This window comes from Carlito syrichta, unplaced genomic scaffold, assembly GCF_000164805.1.
Source record: "Carlito syrichta isolate Samal-C Ts95f unplaced genomic scaffold, Tarsius_syrichta-2.0.1 Scaffold99016, whole genome shotgun sequence".
NCBI lineage: Eukaryota > Metazoa > Chordata > Mammalia > Primates > Tarsiidae > Carlito > Carlito syrichta.
In genome coordinates, this window is record NW_007043112.1 from 29,825 (window position 1) to 56,905 (window position 27,081).

The 27,081-nt window shown below is 35.9% G+C and overlaps 1 protein-coding gene across 1 annotated transcript; it reads right to left on the bottom strand.

The window, feature by feature from the left end:
- Positions 1–648: 648 nt before the first annotated feature.
- Positions 649–16,909, bottom strand: LOC103265841 (zinc finger protein 585A). Its single transcript, XM_008063496.1, has 5 exons — positions 16,883–16,909; positions 14,818–15,033; positions 5,233–5,359; positions 4,867–4,959; positions 649–3,266 (listed from the first exon to the last, which is right to left on the bottom strand). The coding sequence occupies exons 2-5, from the start codon at positions 14,887–14,889 to the stop codon at positions 1,249–1,251; spliced, it is 2,310 nt and encodes a 769-aa protein (XP_008061687.1). The 5' UTR covers positions 14,890–15,033; positions 16,883–16,909; the 3' UTR covers positions 649–1,248.
- Positions 16,910–27,081: the final 10,172 nt, after the last annotated feature.

The window sequence follows — 27,081 nt, forward strand, 5'->3', positions numbered from 1 at the left end:
GCATTGATGGAATGCCTGCTGTATGGTAGTCATGAATCTAGGCCCATAGTGGTGAACAAAACAATGGGAAATGCTCTAGTGTTTAAGCCACAAACAAATAAGTAAAATACTACAGGGTATCATGGTAGCAAGTGCTATAGTGAAGAATCAAAAAGGAAAGGAGCCCACTGGAATTTTAACCAGTCAGGGAAGGGCAGGAAGGGCCTGAGGAGGTACCATGGGAGGAAAGACATGAGAGAGCAACCCACACAGTCATAATGAATTGTGCTCTTTGCAGAAGGCACTGCAAATACAAAGGCCCAGAGGTAAGAACTGAACTGATGTGTTGAGGCACATGGTAGAGTTGGTTTTAATATGAGTTACTGATGTGTTATTATGAAAGTCATGTCATTAAGGAAGGCAAATGTGGAACTTCAAGTCAGTGACAAGCACAGAAGAAAAAAAGGAAAGCAACTGAGTTGGAAGACGTATGACCACAGAAAGGAGATTTAAGTTGACCCAGGTAGCCTTCAAGTTCTTACCTCATAGGCTTTCCCAAGGGTGGTGTGAGCTCAGAAGACACTGTCCTATGGGTCAAAAGACAATGTAAGAACTTGTAAGGCTCAGAAACACTTGTGGTGGCTAATGGGGTGGGGGGAGGTTTTACACATCATGGTGTTACATGACAATGGGGAGTCAAAACATACTCTGAGGCTTATGTCTATATATATAAGGAATTTTTAATGCAGTGTCTCTTCCTTGAGAAGCATTCAGTGGAGAATTGAATATGCACAACTGTGTTAGATTCAAAAAACAGTCATGATTCTGTTAGACAACATGTTCTTCAACAAACAACTCAAAGAACTTAGATTTATCATTATCATATACATTACATTGTTTTACCATTCAATTTTTGGTACTGTACGTATTCCACAGTAAACAGGATTATCATTAACATAACTTAATATAATCTTTCTTATAAAGAACTTGGGAATAGTGTTCCATCAAATTTTCATGACAAGGTTCTTTGTAATGCACCAAATAGACTCAATTCCTTATCAGTATGAATGCCCCACCGTCTAATGAAGCTGGTGACTAGGTGGAAATGATCCATCAATTCATTCAGTGCCCTCTCAGGAGTCCTTTTCTGAAGAGTAATGTGTGCCACTCTGATGTGGGCATTTCTCCTTATGATAATATACACATTTTCTCTGCATGAATTCAATAATGTACAATTAGACTTGTCATCAATGAAGTTTTCAGTTTCTCTCAAGTGTGAATACTCTGGTGCACACGTAGTACTGATTTCTGAACAAAGCCTTTCCCACAGACTGTACACTTGTAGGGTTTGTCTCCAGTGTGTGTTGTCTGGTGTTTATTCAAATTTGACCTGTCAGTGAAGGCCTTCCCACACTCAGCACACACATAAGGCTTTTCTCCTGTGTGAATTCGCTGATGCACTTGGAGCTGTGATTTTTTAGTGAAAGATTTTCCACAGTCACTGCATTCATAAGGTTTCTCTCCAGTATGAATTCTATGATGTGTAATCAACTCTGACTTCTGTCTGAAGGTCTTTCCACATTCAGAACAGATGTAGGGCTTTTCTCCTGTATGAGTTTTCTGGTGTTTGCTGAGATTTGACCTGCCACTAAAGGCCTTTCCACACTCAGCACACGCATAAGGCTTCTCTCCTGTATGAATTGGCTGATGCACCAGGAGCTGAGACTTGGAGGTGAAGGATTTCCCACAATCACTGCATTCATAAGGTTTCTCTCCTGTATGAATTCTCTGATGAGTAATGAAGTTTGACTTTCGGATAAAGGCTCTTCCACACTCTGTACATACATAGGGTTTCTCTCCTGTATGAATTTTCTGGTGCACAATGAGTATTGATTTCTGGTTGAAGGCTTTTCCACATTCATGGCATTCATACTGTCTCTCTCCAGTATGAATTTTCTGGTGTATATTGAGGTGTGACTTTTGGGTGAAGGCTTTTCCACAGGTACTGCATTTATAAGGTTTCTCTCCAGTATGGATCCTCTGATGTGTAATTAAGTCTGACCTCTGAGTGAAAGCCTTTCCACACTTAGAGCATATGTAGGATTTTTCTCCTGTATGAGTTTTCTGGTGTGTAATGAGATTTGACCTGTTGGTGAATGCCTTCCCACATTTACTGCATATATATGGTTTTTCTCCTGTGTGAATTCGTTTATGCACATGGAGTTGTGACTTGGAAGTAAATAATTTCCCACAGTGACCACATTTATAAGGTTTCTCTCCAGTATGAATTATTTGATGTGCAATCAAGTGTGCCTTCTGAATAAAGGCCAGCCCACATTTCATGCATACATATGATTTTTCTCCTGTATGAATTCTCTGATGTACTGTGAGTGCTGACTTCTGAGTGAAGGCTTTTCCACAGTCACTACATTCATAAGGTTTCTCTCCAGTGTGAATTCTTTGATGTATAATCAACTCTGACCTGTAGGTAAAGGCTTTCCCACACTCAGTACATATAGAAGATTTCTCTCTAATTTGACCTTTCTTATGTGTAATGAGGTTGGAACTATTGCTGAAGACCTTCCCATATTCAGAACATATATGGGGCTTCACTCTTGTGTGAATTCGTTGATGTACCTGAAGTTGTGACTTGGAAATGAAGGATTTCCCACAGTTACTACACTCATATGGTTTTTCTCCCGTATGAATTCTTCGATGTGCAATCAAGTGTGTCTTCTGGATGAAGGCCTGGCCACATTCGATACATATATAGGATCTTTCACCTGTATGAATTTTCTGATGCATCTTGAGTGTGGATTTTTGTGTAAATGCTTTGCCACAATCACTGCATTCATGGTGTCTCTCACCAGTATGAATTTTCTGATGTATACTGAGATCTGAGTTATAAGAGAAGCCTTTCCCACATTCACTGCATTCGTAGAGTTTTTCTCCAGTATGAATTCTCTGATGCCTGAAGAGAGAAGATACTTGAAAAAATGACTTTCCACATTCATTGCATTTAAAGGGTTTCTCTCTAGTATGTGTTTTCTGATGTATAATGAATTCTGGCTTCTGTACAAATGCTTTCCCACATTCAATACATACATAGAGTTTTTCTCCTGTATGAACTTTTAGGTTTATGTTGAGCTGTGACTTTTGAGTGAAGATCTTTTCAAATTTGGCACATTCATAGGATTTCTCTCCAGGATGAATTTTCAGAGGTTGAGAGGATACTTGCTTATAACTGGGCAATTTTCCACATTGACTATGGTTCCATAATTTCTCTCCTGTTGGGAGTATGCTCATGGTCAGTATAGGAAGAAATTTTACCATTTGGTCTTTTTTACAGTCTTTAATGCATGATTTCTAATATGGCTGTATAAACCTAAATTATCCTTAGCACCACTTCCAAATGAGCCACATGAAAGAAAATAATGATTGGGGTCACATGAGTTATTTCTCTAATATCCTTACATTCATAATGCCTCTGTGTAGTCAATATTTTCTTGATGAAAGCTGTATCACTTAGAGATTTATTTTCTTTGCTGATAGCTCCCTACCTGCAATCTGCCATAATTATTCTAGAGTGAAATACAACCTAATATCATGTCTATCACCAACTTTTCTTTCAATATGGAAAGTAATCTTTTCATACATTCTCTTCTTTAAGGTTTAAAACCTAAACTCCCCTTCTCAAATGAGAAAGAGGTGACTTTAGCCCAAAGAACAGCTAGCAGAGGCTAGAGGAGAGAGTGCAAATGGCTCAGCTAGGTTGAACACAGAGAAAAAAGTGAGAATGAATAATTTGATGAGGAGGGTAGTAATAGTATTGACAGGAAACACTCCTCAACAGTTGGAGGAATTAAACTAGATGAACATATAGCACCATGGATTGATGTGGAAAAAGTATGGTAAAACACAAGACAAGCTAATGATTCAAATCCCTAATTCAGTTTGCATGTTACAACATGCATGAATTTTAAAATGTTTCCATCATATAAAATAGATAACACAGTGGCTTATGATAGGAAGGGAAGTGGGTGTGGAGAAAAGAGAGAAAGGGGAATATATCACAAAAATAAAATAAGAGAAAATCTTCACCCAGAGTCATGATGACAGCATGTCCTAAAATGAGAACTATGATTAAACTGAAACCCCATCAGATGAAGTATAAAAATGAAATAATATAAACAACAGCAAAACACAACCAGCTAGGCAGACACCCTAATCAGTATGGAATTACTCAAGCAACATTAGAAGCACATGTTAGGAAGGGTAATTAATAATGCTAAAACAGCAGAGAGGTATTCCCAAAGATTCAGTGACAGTGACATCTCCACCCCCGCCGCCCCCCCTCACTAGTCATCAGCAGAATGAAAGACATGAAGAACTGGAAAGAAGTGAGAAATCTTATGGCAGTGCCTATGGAGAAAACAGGAAGTGAGCCTGATTGGAGATAAAGTTCTAAGGTACCTCAATGTGAGAAAGAAGAAATAAAAGGGGACTAGCAAGCATGGGAGTGTGTGGCACATAGTAATTATGAAATAATATGAATATAAATGCCTGACTGTATAGACTCTAGGGCTACGGGGAAAGTAGAAAAAAATGTTAGGAAAAAGGAGCATACTGAAAAGAGAAAGATATTTAATGAGACAGGTTAGCACATGATTCAGAATTCAAAAAGCCAAGGAAGAAGACAGAAATGACAAAGGTAATGCAGGTAAAGGCATTTAGTTATTTGAGAGGCCAATGTCAAGGGGCCTCAGGCAATACAAAAAATTTAGACCTTTCCAGAAGAGTCATCTTAATAGTATTCCAAAGATACCAGCCTTTCTCAAGATAGCTGAAATTTCCTGTCTCCCATGAACTTTGGTCACTCTTGCTTACCTGGATAGCTCTGACGTGGGCTCTCACCCTGCAATGCCCATGGCTCCTTTCCTTGTTCCAACATGAAAACCTCTGCTTCAGGAACTTGATACCCTGTTCATGGGAAATGATAATGGTCTGGGTCCAGCTAATTATGATTAAATCCAATCAATAAAGTCTTATTGTTCAGTGAGGGTTTGTCCTTCAGAAAAGTAACCATAACTCTAAGAACAGAGTAATATTCTGAGTGCCCTAAAGAGATACAGAATCCTGAGCAAATCAAGGATAAAACCATCACATATTAGAGAAGCCTGATAGCATTCATCAACTGAGAATAGAAACACTCTCAGTGAGGGCTCTTTCAGATACCAAGGTGACTGTGCTTACCTAATGAGAGCAGGTGGCTGTAGGTCTCCAGCATCACATCCCAGTACAGGTTTCTCTGAGAAGGGTTTAGGTGGTGCCACTCCTCCCTGCTGAAATCTATGGCCACATCCCTGAAGGACACTGATCCCTGTAAGGGCACATTACTGTTCAATGTGAATCATTAGCTTTGGGAGATGGAGAAACTACATTTAGGAATATGGAACATGAGTCTTGTTTTTAATCTACCTCTTCTTTTTAAAAACATCCTAAATTTCACTAATATTTTATTATGAACATTTTTAAACACATAAAAAATATAAAAGAATTATACAGTAAAAACGTGTATACCCATCACTTAGGCACTATCAGTAACACTTTACTTGCTTTATCATACAATTAATCATTCTTGTATCTGTCCATTGATCTATCTTACTATTTTGCGAATTTCAAAATAAATTGCAGACACCACCACAAATCCTCCTAACTACTTCAGAATGCAAATCATTAACTAGAGTATAATACTTATTGTCTTTTTTGGTGAAATTGACATACAACTAAATGTAACAACGTTTAGTGTACCATTTAAACTTCTAACTAATGTATACACTTGTACAGTCCAGGAACTTTTAAGAAATAATATTTTAAATAGGATGTATATAAAATATCTAGTTTTACATATTTTATGGAACACTGAAATTCAATAAAGAATTTCTGCCATTTGTTCTGTACTACAGTTGGTCAATTACTCATTTTTAAAACTGACAATTGAAACAGGTTCTCTCTTAGCCATCTAGCAAATCAACAAACAACTGGTGATAGATAAGCTTTCTGAGCAATTTAGGACAGCCATTATGCTAGTCTTTTTTTTGAGTTGGAGTCTCACTCTGTCACCCAGACTGGAGTGCAGGGGCCGCTTCCGGCCACTGCAGCCTCGACCTGCTGGGCTCTGGCGATCCTTCCGCCTCAGCCTTCCAAGTAGCTGGAAATACAGGCGCGCGCTACCATGCCTGGCTAATTTTTAAATTTATTGTAGAGAAGAGGGCTCGCCATGTTGCCTAGGCGGGTCTCAAACCCGCGGGCTCAGGCAATCCACTCACCTTAGCCTCCCAAAGCACGGGATTACAGGCTGAGCCACCGAGCCCGGCTTTATGTTTCTAATCTAGCAATTTGAATGACTTAGAAAATAAACAAGACTAAAGTTTTTTTAAAAGAAGACATAAGTTAATTAAGGTTTTGAAAAGTTCATTAATGTGTTGAGACACATTGAGGGCCCCCAAAAGAAAAAGTACATTTTACATGGGGGAATAAGTTGACATTTGATAGAGTTGAAGAATTTAAGTAGGAAGATAAGAGATGTAACATAGAACATATGGTGAGGGGGACATTCCCTAGAAAAGACAAGAACAAAGGTGGAGAGATAGGAAAATATACAATGAGTTTAGGGAACAGCGAACAGCTATACAAAAATGGAAAGAAGTCTGCATGATGTGCCAGAAAAGTGTTTAAATATAAATATAAAATGAGGCAGTTAATAAAATAACTGTTTCCACATAGAACTGTATATATTTTAAAAAACAGTATACTAGGGGCTCGGATACCCCTCATGCACAGCAATTTACAGAAATACTAGACAGGAAATCATCAAGTCTACAGAAGAAGCAACAGTATCTAATAGATGTTACTAACAGTATCTAATAGATAGAATACTGCAACCAACAACAGCAGAATATACATTCTTTTCAAGTACCCATTGGAAAATGACCAAGATAGACCATATCCTAGGCTGTGAAACAAACCTCAACAAATGTAAAATAATTAAAACAATATAAAATATGTTCCCCAAGAAATCAAACAAAAAAATCAAAACAGAAATAAAACAGAAAAATCTTTAAGTGAATTAAAAAATAATAATAAAAGCTATCTGGAAAAAAAAATCACAGAAATACTTGAAAATAAGCAACACACTTCTAAATGACCTATAGGTCAAGGAAGACATCTCAAAATTAATTTTAAAATACACAGAACCGAAAGACTGTGAAAATACAATCTATCAAAAACTGTGGGATGTATATAAAGCAATGCTGAAAGAGAAATTTATAGTACTAAATGCTTAAATTAGAAAAGGAAAATGGCCACAAATCAATAATGTATGTTCCTACCTCAAGAAACCAGAAACAAAAGAGCTAAAGAGCTCTAAAGCAAGCAGAAGGAACAAATAATAAAAAGCAGGAATCAATGAAACTGAAAAAATAGAGTGGAAGAAACCCAATATGACACAATCTATTTGTTGGGGGAAAAAAATCAATAAAATTGATAAACTTTGCTGATTGACATACTTGTCAATCAGACTGGCAAATATAAAAAGACACATGTCACCAATAATAAGAATAAAACAGCTCAGGCAAGGTGGTCAAAACCTGTAATCCCCAAATGGTTAAATCCTGTAATTCCAGCACTTCTGGAGTCTGAGGTGGGAGGATTGCTTGAGCCCAGATGTTTAAGACCTAGACCACATAGTGAGGCCTCATCTCTACAAAAAATAAAAAATAGTAGTTGGTCATGGTGGCATCCACCTGTAGTCCCAGCTATACTAGGCTGAGGCAGCAGGATTACCTGAACCCAGGAGGTCAAGAGTGCAGTGAGTCATGATTGTTCCACTACACTTCAGCCTGGCGACAGAGTGAAAACGTGTCGCCAGAGTGAAACCCAGAGTGAAACCATTCAAATGAACAAACAAACAGGAAATATCATTATAGATCCAGCAGTCATTAAAAGAAAGATAAGAAAATACATATACTCCATGCTAATAAATTCAATAGCTTAGAAACACTAACCCCACAAAAATCACAAACTACCAAAACTTAAAACTTTCAAAATAGGTAAGCTAAATAATTGTATGACCAGTAAATTAAATTAAATCCATAATTGTAAAGCTCCTGAAAAATAAGTCTCTAAGCCCAGATAGTTTTTCCAGGGAATTCTATCAAACTTACAAAGAAGAGTAAGTCTCATTTTTATGCAATCTCTTCCAGAAAATAAAAGAGGAGGAACACTTTCCGACTAAGTATTAATTTAGTTAAAAACTAAGTTTTTAAACTCATTATTACTCTGATATAAAAATCAAAGGCAGTACAAAAAAAAAAAAAGAAAACTAAAAGCCAATTTCTCTCATAAACTTAGATGGAAATAACCTCAACAAAATACCAGCAGATTGAATTCAGCATTGAATAAAAAGAATCATGTACTACCACAACTGGAATTTATGAGGGAACTGTCTGTACTACATTTTCTAACTCCCTGTGAATCTATAATAACTTCAAAATAAAAAGTTAAAAAATACAGTTACTCAAGAAAGATTATTTTCAAAACATACAGAACATTTTGAAATGGGCAAGACTGGAAGATCAGTCATGAGACTCACTGTACAACTGACGTGAGAGATTATGAATACAGTTGACCCCTGAACCAACACAGGTTTGAACTGTGTGTGTTCACATATACATGGATCTTTTTCAATAAAAGTTACACAGCTAGTGTGCCTGCTTTTCCTCCTTTCCCATTCACTTTCTGCATACCTCTTCCACTTCTGCCACCACTGAGACAGCAAAACGAAACCCTCCTTTTTCTCCTCCTCCTCCTCCTCAGTCTAATCAATGTGAAGGCAACAAGGATAAAGACCTTTATGAGAACCCACTTCCACTTAAGGAACAGTAAACTTATTCTCCTTTCCTTATGATTTTCTTAATAAAATTTTTATTTCTCCAGCTTATTTTATTCTAAGGATACAGTATATAATACATACAACATATAAAATATGTTTTAATCAACTTTATAGTATTGGTAAGACTTCTCTGGTCTGGTCAACAGTAGGATATTAGTAGTTAAGTTTTGGTGGAATCAAAAGTTAAATGAAGATTTCAACAGTACCCAACCCCCTGTGTTGTTCAAGGATCAACTGTACTTACTTACCTAAAGTATGGCTACAGTGCTGTCAGAAATGTAGAAAGAAATTGATATTATTAAGAAAGTAGAATTGACGATGAATGTAAAGGTGAGAAAAAGGATTCAGAAATAATTCTTAGTTATCACTTTTGTGTCATTGGGTAGATTCTGGTGCCAAAGATGGATTAAGAACTACAGGAGGAGGCTAGGGAAAGAAGATGAAACAAAATGATTTAAATTTTGTATATTGAAATCTAGGTGACAGAATATACATAAGGATGCAGCTGAATAGAGAACTTGTGTGAAGATGAAAATTCAGAAGTCATATGTATAGAACAGGTCACTGAATTCAGGGAAGGACATGAGAAACAAAGCAAAATTACAGAGTATATCGTGAAAAACATATTACAGAATGAAGAACTTGGAGAAAGAAACTATTAAAGATATCTATGATTATTAATATCTAAAAGCATAATTCTTAAAGACTACTTTTTAATTTCTTCATTTAATTGTGTTCAGAGATTAGTTTGTTTCTTTGTGATATGTGTTGATTCTGTTTATGAGGCTCACAGCATCATCATTTCTTTGAAAATGTTCCCTATGTACCTGAAAAATATACACGTCCTCTTATTTTTCTTATGCCATATACTTGTATATTCACACCTTACACACAGAGAACCCCAGTCCCCAAACTCTGTCAACAAGAATGTAATGAGGAATCAAGATGTCATGTTAGGCAGGAACGTAGCTTTGATACTTCACCAAATGAGCTTCCTATAGTTTGTTCAGAAAGAAATCTCACTCAAAGAGAATAATAAACATCTCGCGATATATAAAGGTATTATAGGTAAAAAGGATACAAAAAACAGAGATTAAGAATACAGTTGAAGCCGGACTTGGTGGCTCAGCCTGTAATCCCACGCCTTTGGGAGGCTGAGGTGAGTGGATTGCCTGAGCCCACGGGTTCGAGACCTGCCTGGGCAGCGAGACCTCATCTTTACAATAAAAAAAAAAAAAAATCAGCCAGCGCATGCCTGTAATTCCGGCTACTTGGAAGGCCGAGGCAGAAGGATTGCTGGAGCCCAGCAGGTCGAGGCTGCGGTGGCTGGGAGCAGCCACTGCACTCCAGTCTGGGTGACAGCGTGAGACTGACTCAAAACAAAAAGAATTCAGTTGAAATACACTGATGTACAACAGAACATATCATATCCACCATAAATCCAAGGAATTCACTAAAGCAACTCATTACTTATGAAAAAGCAGATCAACTAAAAATATGGTTATATAAATTTCTGAAAAACAAATAGGCAAAACTCAGTAAAGAAAAAAGGAAAAAAGCAACACAAAAATGAAGGTCTCCCAAAAAGCAATGAAAAGATCCTGTGAAAACACAAAACGTGGCAAAGAGAAATTGAGATGAGTAACATGAAATGGAAACAAGGGTTTTGAAAGGAAAAATAGAAAAAATATAAAAAGAAAATTTAATAAAAACATCCAGCAAGCCGGGCTCGGTGGCTCAGCCTGTAATCCCGCGCCTTTGGGAGGCTGAGGTGAGTGGATTGCCTGAGCCCGTGGGTTCGAGATCCGCCTGGGCAGCCAGACCTCATCTCTACAATAAATCAAACAATCAGCCTGGCGTGGTAGCGCATGCTTGTAATTCCGGCTATTCGGAAGGCTGAGGTGGAAGGATGGCAGGAGCCCAGCAGGTGAGGCTGCGGTGGCCGGGAGCGGCCACTGCACTCCAGTCTGGGCGACCAAGTGAGACTCCAACTCAAAAAAACAAAAACAAAAACAAAAATCCAGCAAACATAAGAATCTTTGAAGTGGCAGTATCGAACTGTTATCATTATTCACAGTACAAATTTAACAGATATTGTCTTGAACAACAGATAAGAAGATGTAGTTCAAGAGGTTAATGTTAAAAAGGTGGCAGTAAAAGAACAAAACAAATTAAAAAAAAAAAAAACAAGCCCCAAAGCTTCCAAATTACCAGAAGGGACAGAAACAAGGCAAAATTAGAGAGTATATCATGAAAGACATATAAAAGAAATATCTATATTATAAGTAAATATATGTTTCCACTGCTATCCAGAAGAAATACACAAGGACTCTGAAGGACTATAGTAAAAGAAAAAGAAAAGGCAGCCTCCACCTTAATATTAGACAGAGATGAATTTTAGGTAAAAAAAAAAAAAACCCAACATGACAAGGACACAATCTGAAATGATTTCAGATGCTGTTACTATCACTGCACTAAATTACAAAGCATCAAAATTTACAACAGAAAATACAGGAAAATATAGATTAAAAATATATTTGTGGTGGGGAACTTTAAAATAATATCTCTCAGTTCCACAAGATCAAGTGGAATGATGAGTAATACTATAAAAAACTTGTAATTATATAAGATGCCTTATTGATATCAAAGTCTATATCTTAGAAACATGTATTTTCAAGTGCCTATGTAACGTTCCAAAAACAAAACAAACACTTAATGACCTTTCAAAAAGCAAATCTCTCCAATGTTGCAATCCTAATTTCATTAAAAGTATATATTTTCAAGTGAAAAATTTAAAACTTAGAAATGAAAATATGGTAAATGATAATTAAAGCTTTAATGGGATATTTAATGTTCTAAAATTCATACTTTTTAATCTAGTTTTTTTATTTATTTGCATTAGATACATAATTTTTCTAAATTATCTTAGTACTGTTTTGCTACATATAATAGCTTTAGATGTACAATATTTGTATTTTTGAGATTTTTTTAAAGGACATTTTACTATTTCGTTTTGACTTTGGCTTTGGAATGGGCTGCTGCGAAAACAGTATCTGTTTCACTAATTCCAGTGAAAAATTATTAGGCTATTTTTTTTCCTATTCTTCAGTGCAGTTAGTTAATATACTTGACTTCTGAATCACTTTTCATAATTTCCAGTTTTTTCAAGCAACGAAGTTAACATTGTAAACAAAAGAAAAACCAAAAACAAGGTTGAGAATAATTTTAGATACTCTCCCTTACCAAAAACTTTGATATAAAAATTAACTATAAAATACATGATCTTTTCCATCATTTTTGACTGTGCTGGAAGTGCTAAATCAACATTTTAATTTCTCAAGGATTTTAAAACCAGTTGTTCTTACCAATTTTGACATTTATTTTTTGTAAAGTTTTATTATTTTATGTTTTTATATTTTCATATGAGTTTATGTAATACTCATTCATGATAGTTTTAATCTTAGCAGCAACTATTTCTTTTGTTTTGTTACATATATTGATTATATGTACTTTAACTCTTTTTTCTTGATAATTACCACATAGAATCAACTTGTGTATCTGGTAAACATCTTTATCAATGACTTTATTGTCTGTAACTGATTCATCTTCTTTTTTGTCCTTATTATTCTTTCATATTTATTGAGTTTTTTTCATTTCAGTTGAAAACATAGCTTATACCTTAGATCTTCTTTATTTTTCAAATTCCTGGATTTGAAAAAAGAGCATTTAAATCTATATTCTGCCCCCCCATCTGTAGTTTAGCTCTACTACATAAACTTTAATATGTAGTATTTTATTTATTTAAATATTTTTAATTATGGTAAAACACAAAATTTGCCATTTTAATCATTTTAAGTGTCCAGTTCAGTGGCATTCACATTGTTGTGCAAGAGCCTTTTACTTTGTATTTTAAATTTAATGTTCTTGGACAAAGAACAGAATCAATATTCTAGCAAAGGTTTATATTTATGGTTTGCTTTGCTCAATGTTTTGACAGTAGTGTGATAAAATGGCCGATGGTAAATTTAATGATTTCTGTTAATTTTTACTTATATAGTTCAAAGATACATTATTAGTTAAATAAATGTTGATAATTTTAAGAATTCTTTGTATATTACTCCTTCCCTAAGTATGAATCATCCCTCTTCATCTCTTTAGGTGTTTTTCCTCTTAAATTCCTTTTGATCTTTTGCTAATATTGCATCCCCAGCTTTCTTTAGGTTCTTGTTTCCAATTCAATCTTTTCCCAATCTTTTATTTTTAAATGACAAAAACAGCCCCTCACAGCTGAGACTTGGCCTGGTACCATGAGTTAAGCCTCACTGTTTCTAGACTAGCCTGGCAGGATCAGTTATTCTCCATGGTGCTACACAAAAACAATCTCACAGAACACCAACAGCACATAAGAACACTCTCTGACCATGAGGGTGCAAAATAAAACCAAGACCACTCTGTCATCATGTCTAAGCATAGACAAAAATCAGAACATTCTTCAAATCACAAGAGTGAACAAACACCTTCTTCCTTATTCTGCCTATTACAAGTGATTGCTTCTTTTTTACCAATTATAACTTTAGCCTTAATCCATCTTCCCTATCTTCTAGATAAAAATTAGCATACCAATCATAAAATTGCCCAACACCAACAGCGGTGGAGGTTCACTGAGATTTAGTCAACACCTGTACTATAATGTGACTAAACCCAGAAGTGAAACTGCTACTTCTTATATATGCAACAGAAGGGGAAGACATGACAAAAATGTTCACTGTTACGCTATTCATAATATCACCTGTATTTCACCAAACATTTAAAAAGCAATGTACAAAAAGTTGGTCTACTATGCCACTTTTTGTGAAATCAAAAGAAAAAAATTTATAGTTGTTTTACCTGTATACAGAACTAAGCAAGAAAACTAATAAAACTAGCCATCTATATTGGGAAACATGGGTAGGTAGGGGACAGAAGTGTGTGAACAACAGTCCCATTACTCCTCTGAATTTCTTTCACCATAATATTTTTCAGTATGTTTCTTTTTTTATAGATTTCTAGTATTTGAATTAGGTGTATGCACTGCCTATTCAAAAAGCTAAACTATTTCCTAATAAGCTGTAATATCTTCAGAAAGATAAGAAATAATATTTTACCAATAAAATAAGAACAATATGCTAATCAAAAAGAATATTTAGAAAACAAACTAGAGATTTTAAAAATTAAAATGCTGAATTAAAATGTTAATAGACTGGGCATGGTGGCTCATGCCTATAATTTCAGCACTTTGGGAGGCCAAGGTGGGAGAATCACTTGAGCCCAGGAGTTCAAGACCAACCTGGGCAACATAGCAAGATCACATCTCTACCAAAAGAAAAAAAAAAATGATAGCGGTAATAAGCTCAACAGAAAGGTTGGAAGACAAAGGTGACAAAGTTTCCCAGAAAGGAAAGCAGGAAAGAAATAAAAAGGTAGATGAAAAAAATGGAGAAGCAACATCTGAAGAACAGAAGTTTCAGAATCAAAAATAGAATATTTGTTTAGGAAGAAATGGAGAAATAGTTTCAAAATCCCACACAAAAGTGACTTCTAACCAGGAATTTTATCTGCAGCCAAAAGACCAACAGTGTGATAATAAACAATAGTTTTCCTTGTCAGTCCACTGTTCCACTGTCATACAGGTGGCCTCTTAGAGATGGAAACATTACCCATGGGTTGTTCACTTTTTTTTCTTTTGGTTGCTCACTCTTGACAAGATCAAGATTTGTTTCAGAAGCGCCAGGTTAGGGTCCAGCTGCTTCTTCTGGCACATCTGCCTCTGCCCTGGGGCTCTGGTGGCAGATAAGAGCTATCTACTTTTGAAACAAATTTCTACCCGTGGGGCTCCTCCTCCTCACCTCATAGGCACTTCCATGATCCTCTAGAGCCAGGGCTGAGAATTTCAAGGATGAGGTCCAATGAGCTGGCATGGCCACACCAAGTCTCAACCCTTGTTTTCTTAGGGGCTTGAAGCTTTGTAGTCATCTATCAACACAAGCTGAGTTGCTGGTAAGAAGTGAGCTGCAGTCTGGAGGAAGATCTGGTCCAAGGACTCCCCAGAGACACTAAGAAACCTGGAAAGACAATGTCCATATAGTCAGTCATTCAACATTTACCATACAAACACCTCGATATACCAAGGTGCAGGTCCCTCAGCAAGACACTAGAGCAGTGGTTCTCAAACTTGGGTATGCATTTAAATCACCTGGAGGGCTGGTTAAGTAAGACACAATTAAAAATTCTCAGCCTCACTCTGATTCAGTACGTTGAAGATAGGGCCCAAGAAGTTTCATTTCTAACTAGTGCCCAGATAATGCTGATGTTATTGCTCCTGTGACTACAGTTTGAGAACCAGTGCTATAAAGTTTAACAAAATCTCTGATAGGTCCCAGTCATGGAGAAATATGGAAAAAAACATGAGATTTGAAGTAACATTACACAGATTTGAACTGTAGCTCTGCCACCTTTCACTTATGAAACTTAGAAGAAATTTCTTTAGTCTTAGTTTCATAAATGAGGATGAAAATATCTATCTCATAGTTATGAAAATTAAATGAGATGGGACTTGTAAAGTATGCAATACTTCCCAAGCACATGATATCAGTAATTACCATGCATTATCAGATATTAAAACGTAATATAAAAAACAATTTAAAACAAGTACAACAATATACCAGACAATACTGATCTATATATATGACAGAAGTGGTGTTCAATTGAGCCTGCACAATGCATCCGTTGCACAAATAATGCTGATATAATTGGTCATACACCTACAACAACACTAACCAAGATGTCCATCACATACTATTCAGCAGACAAATCTAGTAGGACTGAATATTTAAGTGTATGTATTTTTAAAATCCCAAAGAATATTAAAATAAATTTTAGAAGTATGTATTTGTATTAAATTGTGGTAGGGTGGGAGGGATTTTATTAAACATAAGACAAAACTCAGATGCTGTAACAGAAAAAAACCATATTTTTGATTAGATATTTTCTAATTTTGTTAAAAAATACCATAAAAATAAAAATGAAGATATATGAAAAATTTTAAACATGTGACGATAGGCTGCTTCCAATGTTAAAACAATTCTATTGATCACTAAAGAAAAAAAGTCAAAAAAATCTGGATGAAGGATACAAAAATTCACAGAAAAAGAAACAAATGGCAATTAACCAAAAAGCTGCTAACTTTATTAACTGAAAGTCATCAGAGCAATGAAATATAATTTTCCCTCAGAAATGTAAACACTTTTAAAAGCAAAAATATCCAGTGCTGGAAAGCATTTGGGAAATTCCTTTATAAATTTTTGCTGGAAGCTATATCTTTTGAGCTACTTAGTCATTTCTGTTACTAAAAATACACCCAATGGTTCCTAATAATACAGTTTCAAATATACAAATCAAAAATGACAGAAGGAAGAACAAATAACCTTTCCAATGTGAATAGTTTACTTTCCTCTGTAATTAAGCAGACAAAATAATGTGTCGATTTTCTATATATGTATATATATTATGCTTAATTAATATCTGTGGCAATATAATTAGAGAATATAGTACAGCGTTTTCATGTACATGATGTGACATTCATGTAAACTGTCTATGAACTAGAAATTTTCCAACTTAAGCATTACCCACACATATTATTAGAAACAAAGTGCACTTCTAAATAACTCATGGGTCACAGAAAAAAATAATTACATTAAAAAAAAAAACACTTAGATTTCAACAGCAAAACACCACTACACACCAAAGCTTGTTCATCTTTATATTAAAGAAGGATGAAAATTAATAAACTGAACTTTCACCTGAGGTTAGAAAGCTCATCACAGTCCCCACCAATCACCGTGTCTAATCCCACAGGTCCCAAGTTACTGACCACAGACTCTCATCACTGACCTCCAAAGGTCAATCACTCACCTCAAAGAGCCCCATGACGGACCCGAGAAACCCCTATCACAGACAACCATCAACAGACGCCTCAGATTCCTCCCACCCTCATCACGGAATCCTAAAATCATCATCCCTAATTCCACGGACAATCTCCCTCCCTCCGCATTACTGGTTCCCCATAAATCCGAATTACAATCAACCTAAATCACCTCATGTACATAGGAATATGAAAATACCCCAGACACCAGCGGCCAAAAATCTTAGAGACCACTTCCACTTCCGGTCCGACTTCGAGCACCGCCCCCTATGAACTGTGGGTGTTGCGCATGCTCTGAATTAACTTGGAAGCCGAGTTTAGCCAACAGTCAACAGGGCGCAGATACAACCTTAGAGACAACGTACAATTTCCGTAATTGACGCTATGAGCGGAGAACATGGCCGCTCATAGGCGATGTATATTCGTGGGGGCCGCCATCTTGGAAGTGTCCGTGCCATACAGGGGAAGACAATGCCGTACAGGGGGAGACTGGGCCTCCTGCTGGATTTCCTAGAGCATGGCAGAGATCGTCACATAGAAGGCATCAGTGTGACCTTTGTCTAGGCTTATTTTTAGGAGGCGGAAGTTACTGGAGTTGGGTGTCTGGAGCTCTATGTTGTATTTAGACTAGCTAAGTTATTCCTCTGAATACAACACACTGAAGATAATTATCTGTTGGGAGAAAGCAGTGGAGAACAGCCAGGGAGAAAAAAAATCAAGTTAGAGGGATCCTAGAAGAAACCACAGGCAGCTGAAGGGAGAAATCAAGATGGTATGACCAGCTTTTTGGAGACACTACCCAGGGAGAAAGTGGAGTGGTCGGGATGGGAGTCATCTCCTGAGCAAAACCACCCTGCAAGTTTGAGAGATATCAAAATGGGTAGTAGGCTACAGGAAGGGTAGTACAACGTTTATTGGGAGAAATCACCTTGGGAAATAGGGTAGAAGTCAGTGTAGTACATACTTTGCTGGAGATATCACCAGAGGAGGGATGAGAAGTATAGGTGCTCCCTTCTGAAGGGCTGGGGATGGGGAGAAGGGAAATGGAGATTTGAATTTCCATTAATCTCCGTTATCCTCCACCATAACTACCTAAAGTAAACTATAGTAGACAGCAATTATAAAAATAATAATTATCTTTAATATGGTCAATGTGTTGCTATAAGCACCTAAAGAAAACTTTGCTATTTGTATTTACTTTGAAATTAAAATATAACTAATAACAATGTCCTTACTATGTCAATGAAGCTTTAAGTGCAGTCTCTGACTCTTCCCTTAACTACTCCTGTACAGAAATTCTGACGCTGTTAACACTTTCTTACCTCTTTTGGCGGGGGTGCATGTGGAGAGTTGTAAAGATACAATTTCTTTTACCTGGTGAACTACTAAACATTATGCATAGCCCAGTTCCAGCTAGAAGTTCCACCTGACAGCAGTAAAGGTTCTATGTTCTACTGAAGGTGTTTAGTCCCAGCAGGTGGAAAACTTGTTTTGCAGGAATTGGATCTACACTCTGTTGTGGACATGCTGGGTACCTTCAGGCCAATTATAATCTCTGTGAGACTCAGCTTAAAAACAGAGCCAGGGTGGACTTAGAGTCTATAATACTCAGTGATCTATCACAGAAACAAAGAACTGGGTACCACATGTTCTCACTCATAAGCGGACCCGGGACAATTATCATAACACTACAAGAAAGGGATTGGCAGTAGTGGGAAACTGCTAGAAGAGGGAGAGGAGGGGCACACTTCATCAATAAGGGTACCTGATCTCAAACCAGGTGAAATGGGGACCAAAATGAGGCTGAAACTTTACCTGTATAATGACCATTTGTATACCTAACCCTGAATAGTACCCAACACCTTTAAAATGAAAATTTAAAAAAATAGAGCCAGTTAGAGAATTGGACTCTGCTTATCCCAGATTCTCTTTGTTCTCCCAAAGGATGGTCTATGGAAAAATCTATGGAAGTCCATTAGTTAACACACATTTCTACCAGAGCCCTAAGAATTACCATTAATTTTGTCGGTGATGTGGTTCTGTGAAAAAACAGAAACACAACAAAACAAAAACTTTTCCTTTAGAGATTCATATAGAACTATCTATGACTGAAATAACATAAGCTTTTAAAACTCCATTGAGGAGGGGTATATGGATGAGACAAGAGTACAAAATGCTAAACCAGGGTGATAAATACATAGAATGTATTGTAGTATTCTCTTCCACAGTATTTGTGTGAGCATTTCATAGTAAAAATTTAATTTAAAAAGAAAGGAATTAAAACAAGCTACAAGAAAACATCAAGAAGTCAGCAGGTATGGTGATAATATTACATAAACACGGGCATACCTTAGAGATATTTTGAAATCCATTCTAGGCTACTGCAATAAAGCAAGTCACATAATTTTTGTGGTCTTCCAGTGCATATAAAAGTGATGTTTATACTATACGGTACTCTATTCACTATGCAATAGCATCTCTTTAAAAATTATACCTTAATGAAAAAATATTTCATTGCTAAACCACACTAATGATCATCTGAGTCTTCAGCATGTTGTAATCTTTTGGTCCATGAAGGATCTTCCCTCAATGTTGCTGACTCATAAGGGTGATGGTTGCCAAAGGTTGGGTGGCTGTGGTAATTAAAAAAAAAAATAAGACAACAAGGACATTTGTCACATCGATTGTCTCCTCCTCTCACAAAAGATTTATCTATAGAATGAAATGCTGTTTGATAGCATTGTTACCAGCAGTAGAACTTCTTCCAAAATTGGAATCAATCCTCTCAAGCCCAGTCACTGCTTTATCAAGTAAGTTATATGCTGTATCCTTGTTATTTCTACAATGTTCACAGCATATTCACCAAGAATGTATTCCATCTCAAGAAATAACTTTCATTGCTTATCAGTAAGCAGTAACTCCAGTAACATTAAAGTTTTGTCATGAGATTGCAGCAATTCAATCACATCTTCAGGCTCCACTTCTAATTCTAGTTCTCTTGCTATTTACATCACATCTGCAGTTACTTCCTCCACTGGAGTCTTAAATACCTGACAGTCATCCATAAGGGTTGAAATCAACTTATTCCAAATATCTATGAATGTTGATATTTTGACTTCTGCCCATGAATCACAAATGTTCTTAATGATATTTATAATGGTAAATCCTTTCCAGGAGGTTTTCAATTTAAAACAAGATATATCTGTACAGATTTCAACACAAAAAATATGAAAAAAGACATTTCACATTTAAAGGATGCAGCTACCAAAACCATGAAATACTTCTAATATTTATCTAACAATCTGGTTCTGCATTATATAATGCAAGAATATAATGATAGAACAGTAATAATTTTAGGAATATACAATCACAGTAAAAAACTAACACATTTCTCAGAAATAGATCAAGCAGAATAAAAGTAGATATAAATCTATATTGGAATCATAGAAATAATTTGCTTTACATATTGCATATCTACATTTTATTTTTATTTTTTAACCAGAGAATTAACATTTTTTTCAAACATACTGAAACACTCATAAAACTTCCTCACAAAGTAGACAATAAAAAAATTAAACACCCAAACTGATATCACATAAATCATAGTCTCAGGCTAAATTTAGATGAAAATTTTTTAAAAAGCAGAAAATAAAATGCTTCAAATGCCTGAATGTTGAAATACACAAAATGAATAGCCGTCAGTTTAAAGAGAACATAATAAGAAATATCACAAACTATTTAGAATAAGAAGAAAAATGATAGTACTATATATCAAAAATCTGAAGTATAGCTAAAGTGATACCCAAAAGAAAGTTTATAACTAACAATGTATTTATTAGGAAAGTAGGAATACCAAAACAAAGCTTTTGATCCATCACATTCTACTAAAATCAATTAAATGCCCTTAAGGAAACTAGAAAGGAAGAATTACAGTAGTCCCTTTTTAGCCATAATTTCCTTTCCACATTTTCAGTTACCTGTGGTCAGCTGTGGTCTGAAAATATTAAATGGAAAATTCCAGAAATAAACAATTCATAAGGTTTAAACTGAGCACAGTTCTCAGTTGCCTGATAAAATCTTGCTCTGGCCCTGTCCATTCTTCCTAGGACATGAACGATCCCTTTGTCCAGCATAGCCATGCTGTATATGCTACCTATCTGTTAGTCACTTAGTAGTTTTCTGAGTTATATTGAAAAAAACATAGTATATACAGGGTTCCATATTATCCATGCTTTCAGACTTAACAGGGAACTTATGCCTTGGAACTTGTGCCCCTTAGATGAGGAAGACTAATATAATGTGTTACACAGACATTGATAAAATAAATAGAAAGAAAAACAGTAGAGATAATAAAACCACAAGCTGCTTCTCTGTAGAGTCTGAAGTAGTCGTTTTAAAGAAGATCTATCTTGAAACAAATAGAGAAGACACAAAAAGAAGAACAGCATGAAAAAAAGAGGACATTACTACAGAAAGAAACCTTTAAAACTCAAGAGAATTCTGTGGATATTTTGAGTAATTCATTTGAAAAGTTAAAGAAATAGGAAGTTTTCTAGGAAAACAGATGAAACTTAGCACGTGATGGAAGGAAATTTTTATAGACGAAAATCAGCAAAATTAATTGACTTGGCACAACATGCAAAAAATAATCAACTATCAAAAAACGTAACTTTTCAACTTTGAGGAAAAATATCAGTAAATATATTTTAGAATTTATGGTAATGAGATTTCTTAAGTAGAACACCAAAAAATCATTAAATATAAAAGTTTAATAAATTTGACTATATTAAAATAAGGATTTTTGCTTATCAGATGGCAATAAAGAGTATGAAAAGACAGGTATAAACTAGGACAGATACACATAGAATGCAGTGTGGCTGAGATTGACAGTAGGAATATACTTAAATACAACAACTCCAAATCAATAAGCAAAACACAAAAAACCCAACACAAATATCATAGGAGGCATGAACCGACATTTTGTAGGAGAGGAAAAGCAGTAAACGTGTAAAGATTTTCAATAGCATTAGGGTCAGGGAAATGTAAATCAAGATGATAACAATATAATTTTATATGGGTTTGGCAAAATTAAAAAGACATATTTCCAGGTGTTGGTTGGAATGTGGACCAAATCATACTTTGCTGATAGGAGTGTGAACTGGTTGCAATCACTTTGGAAAGTAGTTCAGCAATATTTTATAGAATTACATATTTTCATTTCCTGTAAATTAGTGAGTCTACTCCTAAGGATGAAGGATTTTCAAAATGTGTATGAAAAATGCGTATTATGAAAAAAATATGGATTTTAAATATTTTGTGCCAAATAAACTCATACTAACTTGTTATAACATTTCTGAACATGATCTAGTTTGAGGCACCACGAAGTATCAGACATCTGTGTGAAAAGAGACCCTGTCAAAGCAACATAAATTCTGCACAAATTGAAGAAAGGGCAAACATCAAATTTATGGTGAAGCTAGATGAAAAAATGGTGAAATCACTGATGCTTTACAAAAAAGTTTATGGGACCAAAACCCTAAAGAAATCAGCAATCTATAAATGAATAACTCATTTAAAGAAGGGATTAGATAGTATTGAAGATAAAGCCTACATCTGCAGACCATTCACATCAGTTTGTAAAAAAAAATTTTGTTCATGCCTTCATTGTAGAGAACTGGTGATTAACAGCAGAAACTATAGCCAAGACCATAGACATCTCAATTAGTTCATTTTAAACAATTCTGACTAAAAAGTTAATGTGGGGCAAACTTTCTACTCAATGGATACTAAAATCATTGCACCCAGATCAGCTGCACACAAGAGCAGATCTTTCAATAGAAATTTTAAACAAGTAAAATCAATATCGTGAAGCATTTCTTCAAAGAATGGTAACAAAAGATGAAACAAGCCTTTACAAATACAATCTTAAAGGCAAAGAATAATCAAAGCAATGGCTACCAAAAGGTAGAAGTAGTCCAGTAAAAGCAAAAGCAAACTGGTCAAGAGCAAAGATTTTTGGCAACAGTTTTTTTTTTTTTTGAATGCTCAAGGCATTTTATTTGTTGACTTTCTTGGGGGACAAAGAATAATAACATCTGTTTATTATGAGACCGTATTGAGAAAATCAGTTAAAGTTTTAGCAGAAAAATGCCACCTGGGAAAACTTCACCAGAGGAATCTTTACCACCTGTTCATAGCCCTTATCAAGCATGGGCAATATGGGAAGTGTTGTGATGGGAAATTATGCATCCAACTTACAATACTGAGTTGGCTCTTTCTGACTTGTTTTTGTTTCTTAATCTTAAAAAATCTGTAAAAGGCAACCATTTTTCTTCAGTTAATAATGTAAAAAAGACTGCATGGACATGATCAAATTTCCAAGGAACTTCAGTTAAAAAAGAGCTCGTATCACCACTTAAAAAAGTGCCTTGAACTTCATAGAGTATGTATTGACAAACTTTATTTTTCTTAATTATTTAATTTCATTTTTTCGTGAACTTTTAAAGTTCTCTTATACAGAAACTAAAGAAATTCTTGCACATGTGTTCCAGGATATATGTACAAAGATATTTAGGTCAGCACATGGTTCACAAGAGCAAAAGCCTGAAAACAACCCAAATATTCCTCAACATGCAAAATGTATGAGCACTAAAAACAAAACAACAAGAATACTGCACTGGGATGAATTGTGTCTCCCCCAAAATTCATGTCTACGTAAAAAACCCAAATGTGACCTTATTTGGAAATAGGAACTTTGCAGATATAATTAGTTAATTTTAGATGAAGTCATACTGGATAAAGCAGACCCTAAACCCAATGACTGGTGTCATTATAAGAAGTAAAGACAACTGGGCTCAATGGCTCAGCCTGTAATCCCGCGCCTTTTGGAAGCTGAGGTGAGTGGATTGCCTGAGCCCGCAGGTTCGAGACCCGCCTGGGCAACTTGGTGAGACCTCATCTCTACAATAAATCGAAAATAAGCCGGGTATGGTAGCACGCGCCTGTAGTTCCAGCTACTGGGAAGGCTGAGGGGGAAGGATCGCCGGAGTCCAGCAGGTCAAGGCTGCGGTGGCTGGGAGCGGCCACTGCCCTTCAGTCTGGGTGATAGAGTGAGACTCCAACTCAAAAAAAAAAAAAAAAAAGAAGTAAAGACACAAGATACGAATATCAGTAGAAATTTGGTATTTCCATATTTTCCTATTACAGATAATGGCCCTATAAACAGTCTTAAATATATTTGTTGGCACACTTATACAATCTTTAGAATATAGATTGAGAAGTGGAATTCCATATGACATTCACATCTTTGGCTTTTCTAGATAATGCCAAAATATTTCTAATGCAGTATATGTTTTCTCCGTGAGTGAACAAAAATCATAAGATTGCAATAATTGATCACCAGTATTATGGGTTTTATCAATCAGATTGGCAAACAATGACATATTATTGTGGTTTTAACTTGCATTTCTCTGATTATCAATAAGTTAAAGTATTTTTTTAATGTGCTTATTGACATTCAAATTCCCTTTCCTGTAAAATCTCCATTCACACATTTTGTTTATTTTTCTATTTAGTTACCGTTTCCTTATTGAGCAGCAATTTTTCACATGTTTAGGATATAATCTGTTAGTTGTATGACTGAAATGATCTTCTTACAGATTTTGACATATCTTTTCACCTTTTTGTTAGCATCCTTTTGTAAAGAAAAATTATTAGTTTTACTGTAGTAAAATATGTCAATCTTGTATTTTATTCTTTGTACATTTTTGTCATATATAAGAACTCCTTCCCTTTCCCAAGGTGAAGTAATTTCATTCCAGATCTTCAATATATCTGTGGTTTATTGTTTTGCTAAGTTTTAAGTAAATAAGTAGAATGGACAGAATTCTAAATGGTCTCCAAAATTTCAAATCCCTAGTGTACATGTCCTTAAATGCCCTCTTCTTGATATAGGTAGGACTTGTGAACATGATGGGAGTTCACTCCTATAATTAGGCCATACTATATGGGAAGGGTGAAGGAATTTTACTATGTGTTGATAAAAATGAAGACTAGTATGGGTAAAACTAACGTGATTTAGTAATTATTTATTATTTTTGCTAGTGATACCTTTATTGAGATATTGAGAAACATTCTCATGTTACATATGCTTCTTATGTGCAGGTAAATGATGGCCTATGGCTTCAAACCATCACCTAAGAAAGCCCTCTGAATATAATGCTCAACTTGAAAAGAAAATATAATCCAATTAAAATAAGCCTCAACAATGTTGCTAGTTAGGGTTGTTCCCATTTGAACTGGATGTGTGGATTTTTCTCATAAAGTTTGTGAATCATGCATTAACGAACACAATGAACAAATATATCTAGCCAGCCAAATTGCTAAGGGATTTATAAGGGACTTATATCCTTAAAAAGAAGTGCATGCACTGATACTAACCTATGGTTCTGTGTCAAAGTCATCGTTTTTTTTTGAAAGGGCCCAGGCCTTTCCTGAAGGGAAAAATTTGAAACCAGAAAGATTCTCCTGCTGGCCTTGAATAAACGAACTGCCATGTTGTGGAAAGGACCATGTTGCAGGGAACAATGGGTAGCCTTAAGAAACTCAGGGCCGCCGGCCTCGTGGTTCAGCCTGTAATCCCGCGCCTTTGGGAGGCTGAGGTGAGTGGATTGCCTGAGCCCGTGGGTTCGAGACCCGCCTGGGCAGGCGAAACCTCATCTCTACAATAAATCAAAAAATTAGCCGGGCGTGGTAGCGCGCGCCTGTAATTCCGGCTACTCGGAAGGCTGAGGCGGAAGGATCGCTGGAGTCCAGCAGTTCGAGACTGCGGTGGCCGGGAGCGGCCACTGCACTCCAGTCTGGGTGACAGAATGAGACTCAAACTCAAAAAAAAAAAAAAAAAGAGAAACTCAGGGTCTTGATCTTACAAATACAAGGAACTAAATTCTGCTAATAAGCAGTGAGCTTGGAAGAGAATGCCAAGCCTCTGATGAGATCACATCCTTAGTCAATACATTCATTGTAGCATTACAGGAGTCTAAACACAGAACGCAGCTATACCATGCCTAAACTTCTGACCTACAGAAACTGTGGTAATAAAGAATGGTTATTTTGAGCCAGTAAATTTGTGATGATTTGTTAAGTAACAATAGAAAACTAGTACAAGTTAAGGCTTTTCATTGTAAAAAACCTACTCTAGCCAGTTTGAGAAGAAGCAAAATTTAATATATGTAGCATTGGGAATCTTTGGGAAGGCCAAACTATCAGATTTAGAGCCTAAGGGCTGGAAAAAAATATATAAATATCCAAATTTTAACTTTTAGTTCTTTTGAGTGTAGATACAGTCATTCATTTTTTTTTTTTACTTCAAAAAATATTTGTTAAACAACATATTTGTCAGGCACTATTGTAGGCACTAATGTTATAGCTGAAAATAAAAGGCAAAAATTCCTTCACAGAGCTTATATTACAGTGGGGCAAATAAATAAGCATATATTATATTAGAATGTAATAGTGCTTTGGAGAACATAAAGCAGAAAAGAGAAACAGAAATAATGCCGCAATGTGTACATTTCAATGTAAAATAGAGTGTTCAGGATTACATTCATTGGAAAGGTTGCATTTTAGCAAATGTTTTAAGGAAATGAGTAAATAAATGATGTGAATATCTGGAACAGTGTGTCCATACATAAGGAAACATAGGTTCAAAGACTTCCATAAATAGCAGGAATCAAGTATAGTAGGAGTAAACTGAGCTGGGGAAAAGTAATAGGAGATGAGTTCAGAGAGGTGACGGTCAGTTAGATTGTGTAGGGCCTTGAAACCCATTCTGAGGACATCAGCCTTTACTGTGAGACTCATAGGAGGGTTCTGAGAAGAAAGTGACATAATCTGACTAATTTTTTTAACATGATCTCTTTTACTACATTTAAAATTTTTTTTGTGATTTATTGTAGAGATGAGGTCTCGCCAAGTTGCCCAGGTGGGTCTCGAACCCACGGGCTCAGGCAATCCACTCACCTCAGCCTCCCAAAGCGCGGGATTACAGGCTGAGCCACCGAGCCCTGCTACATTTTGAAATTTGATGGAAGGAGAGCAAGAGAGAAAGGAAGATCAGGTGCAAAGTTTCTGCAATAGCCAAGATTGCCTACTGCCACTCCACCTCCAACATGTACAGGCACCTCAGCTT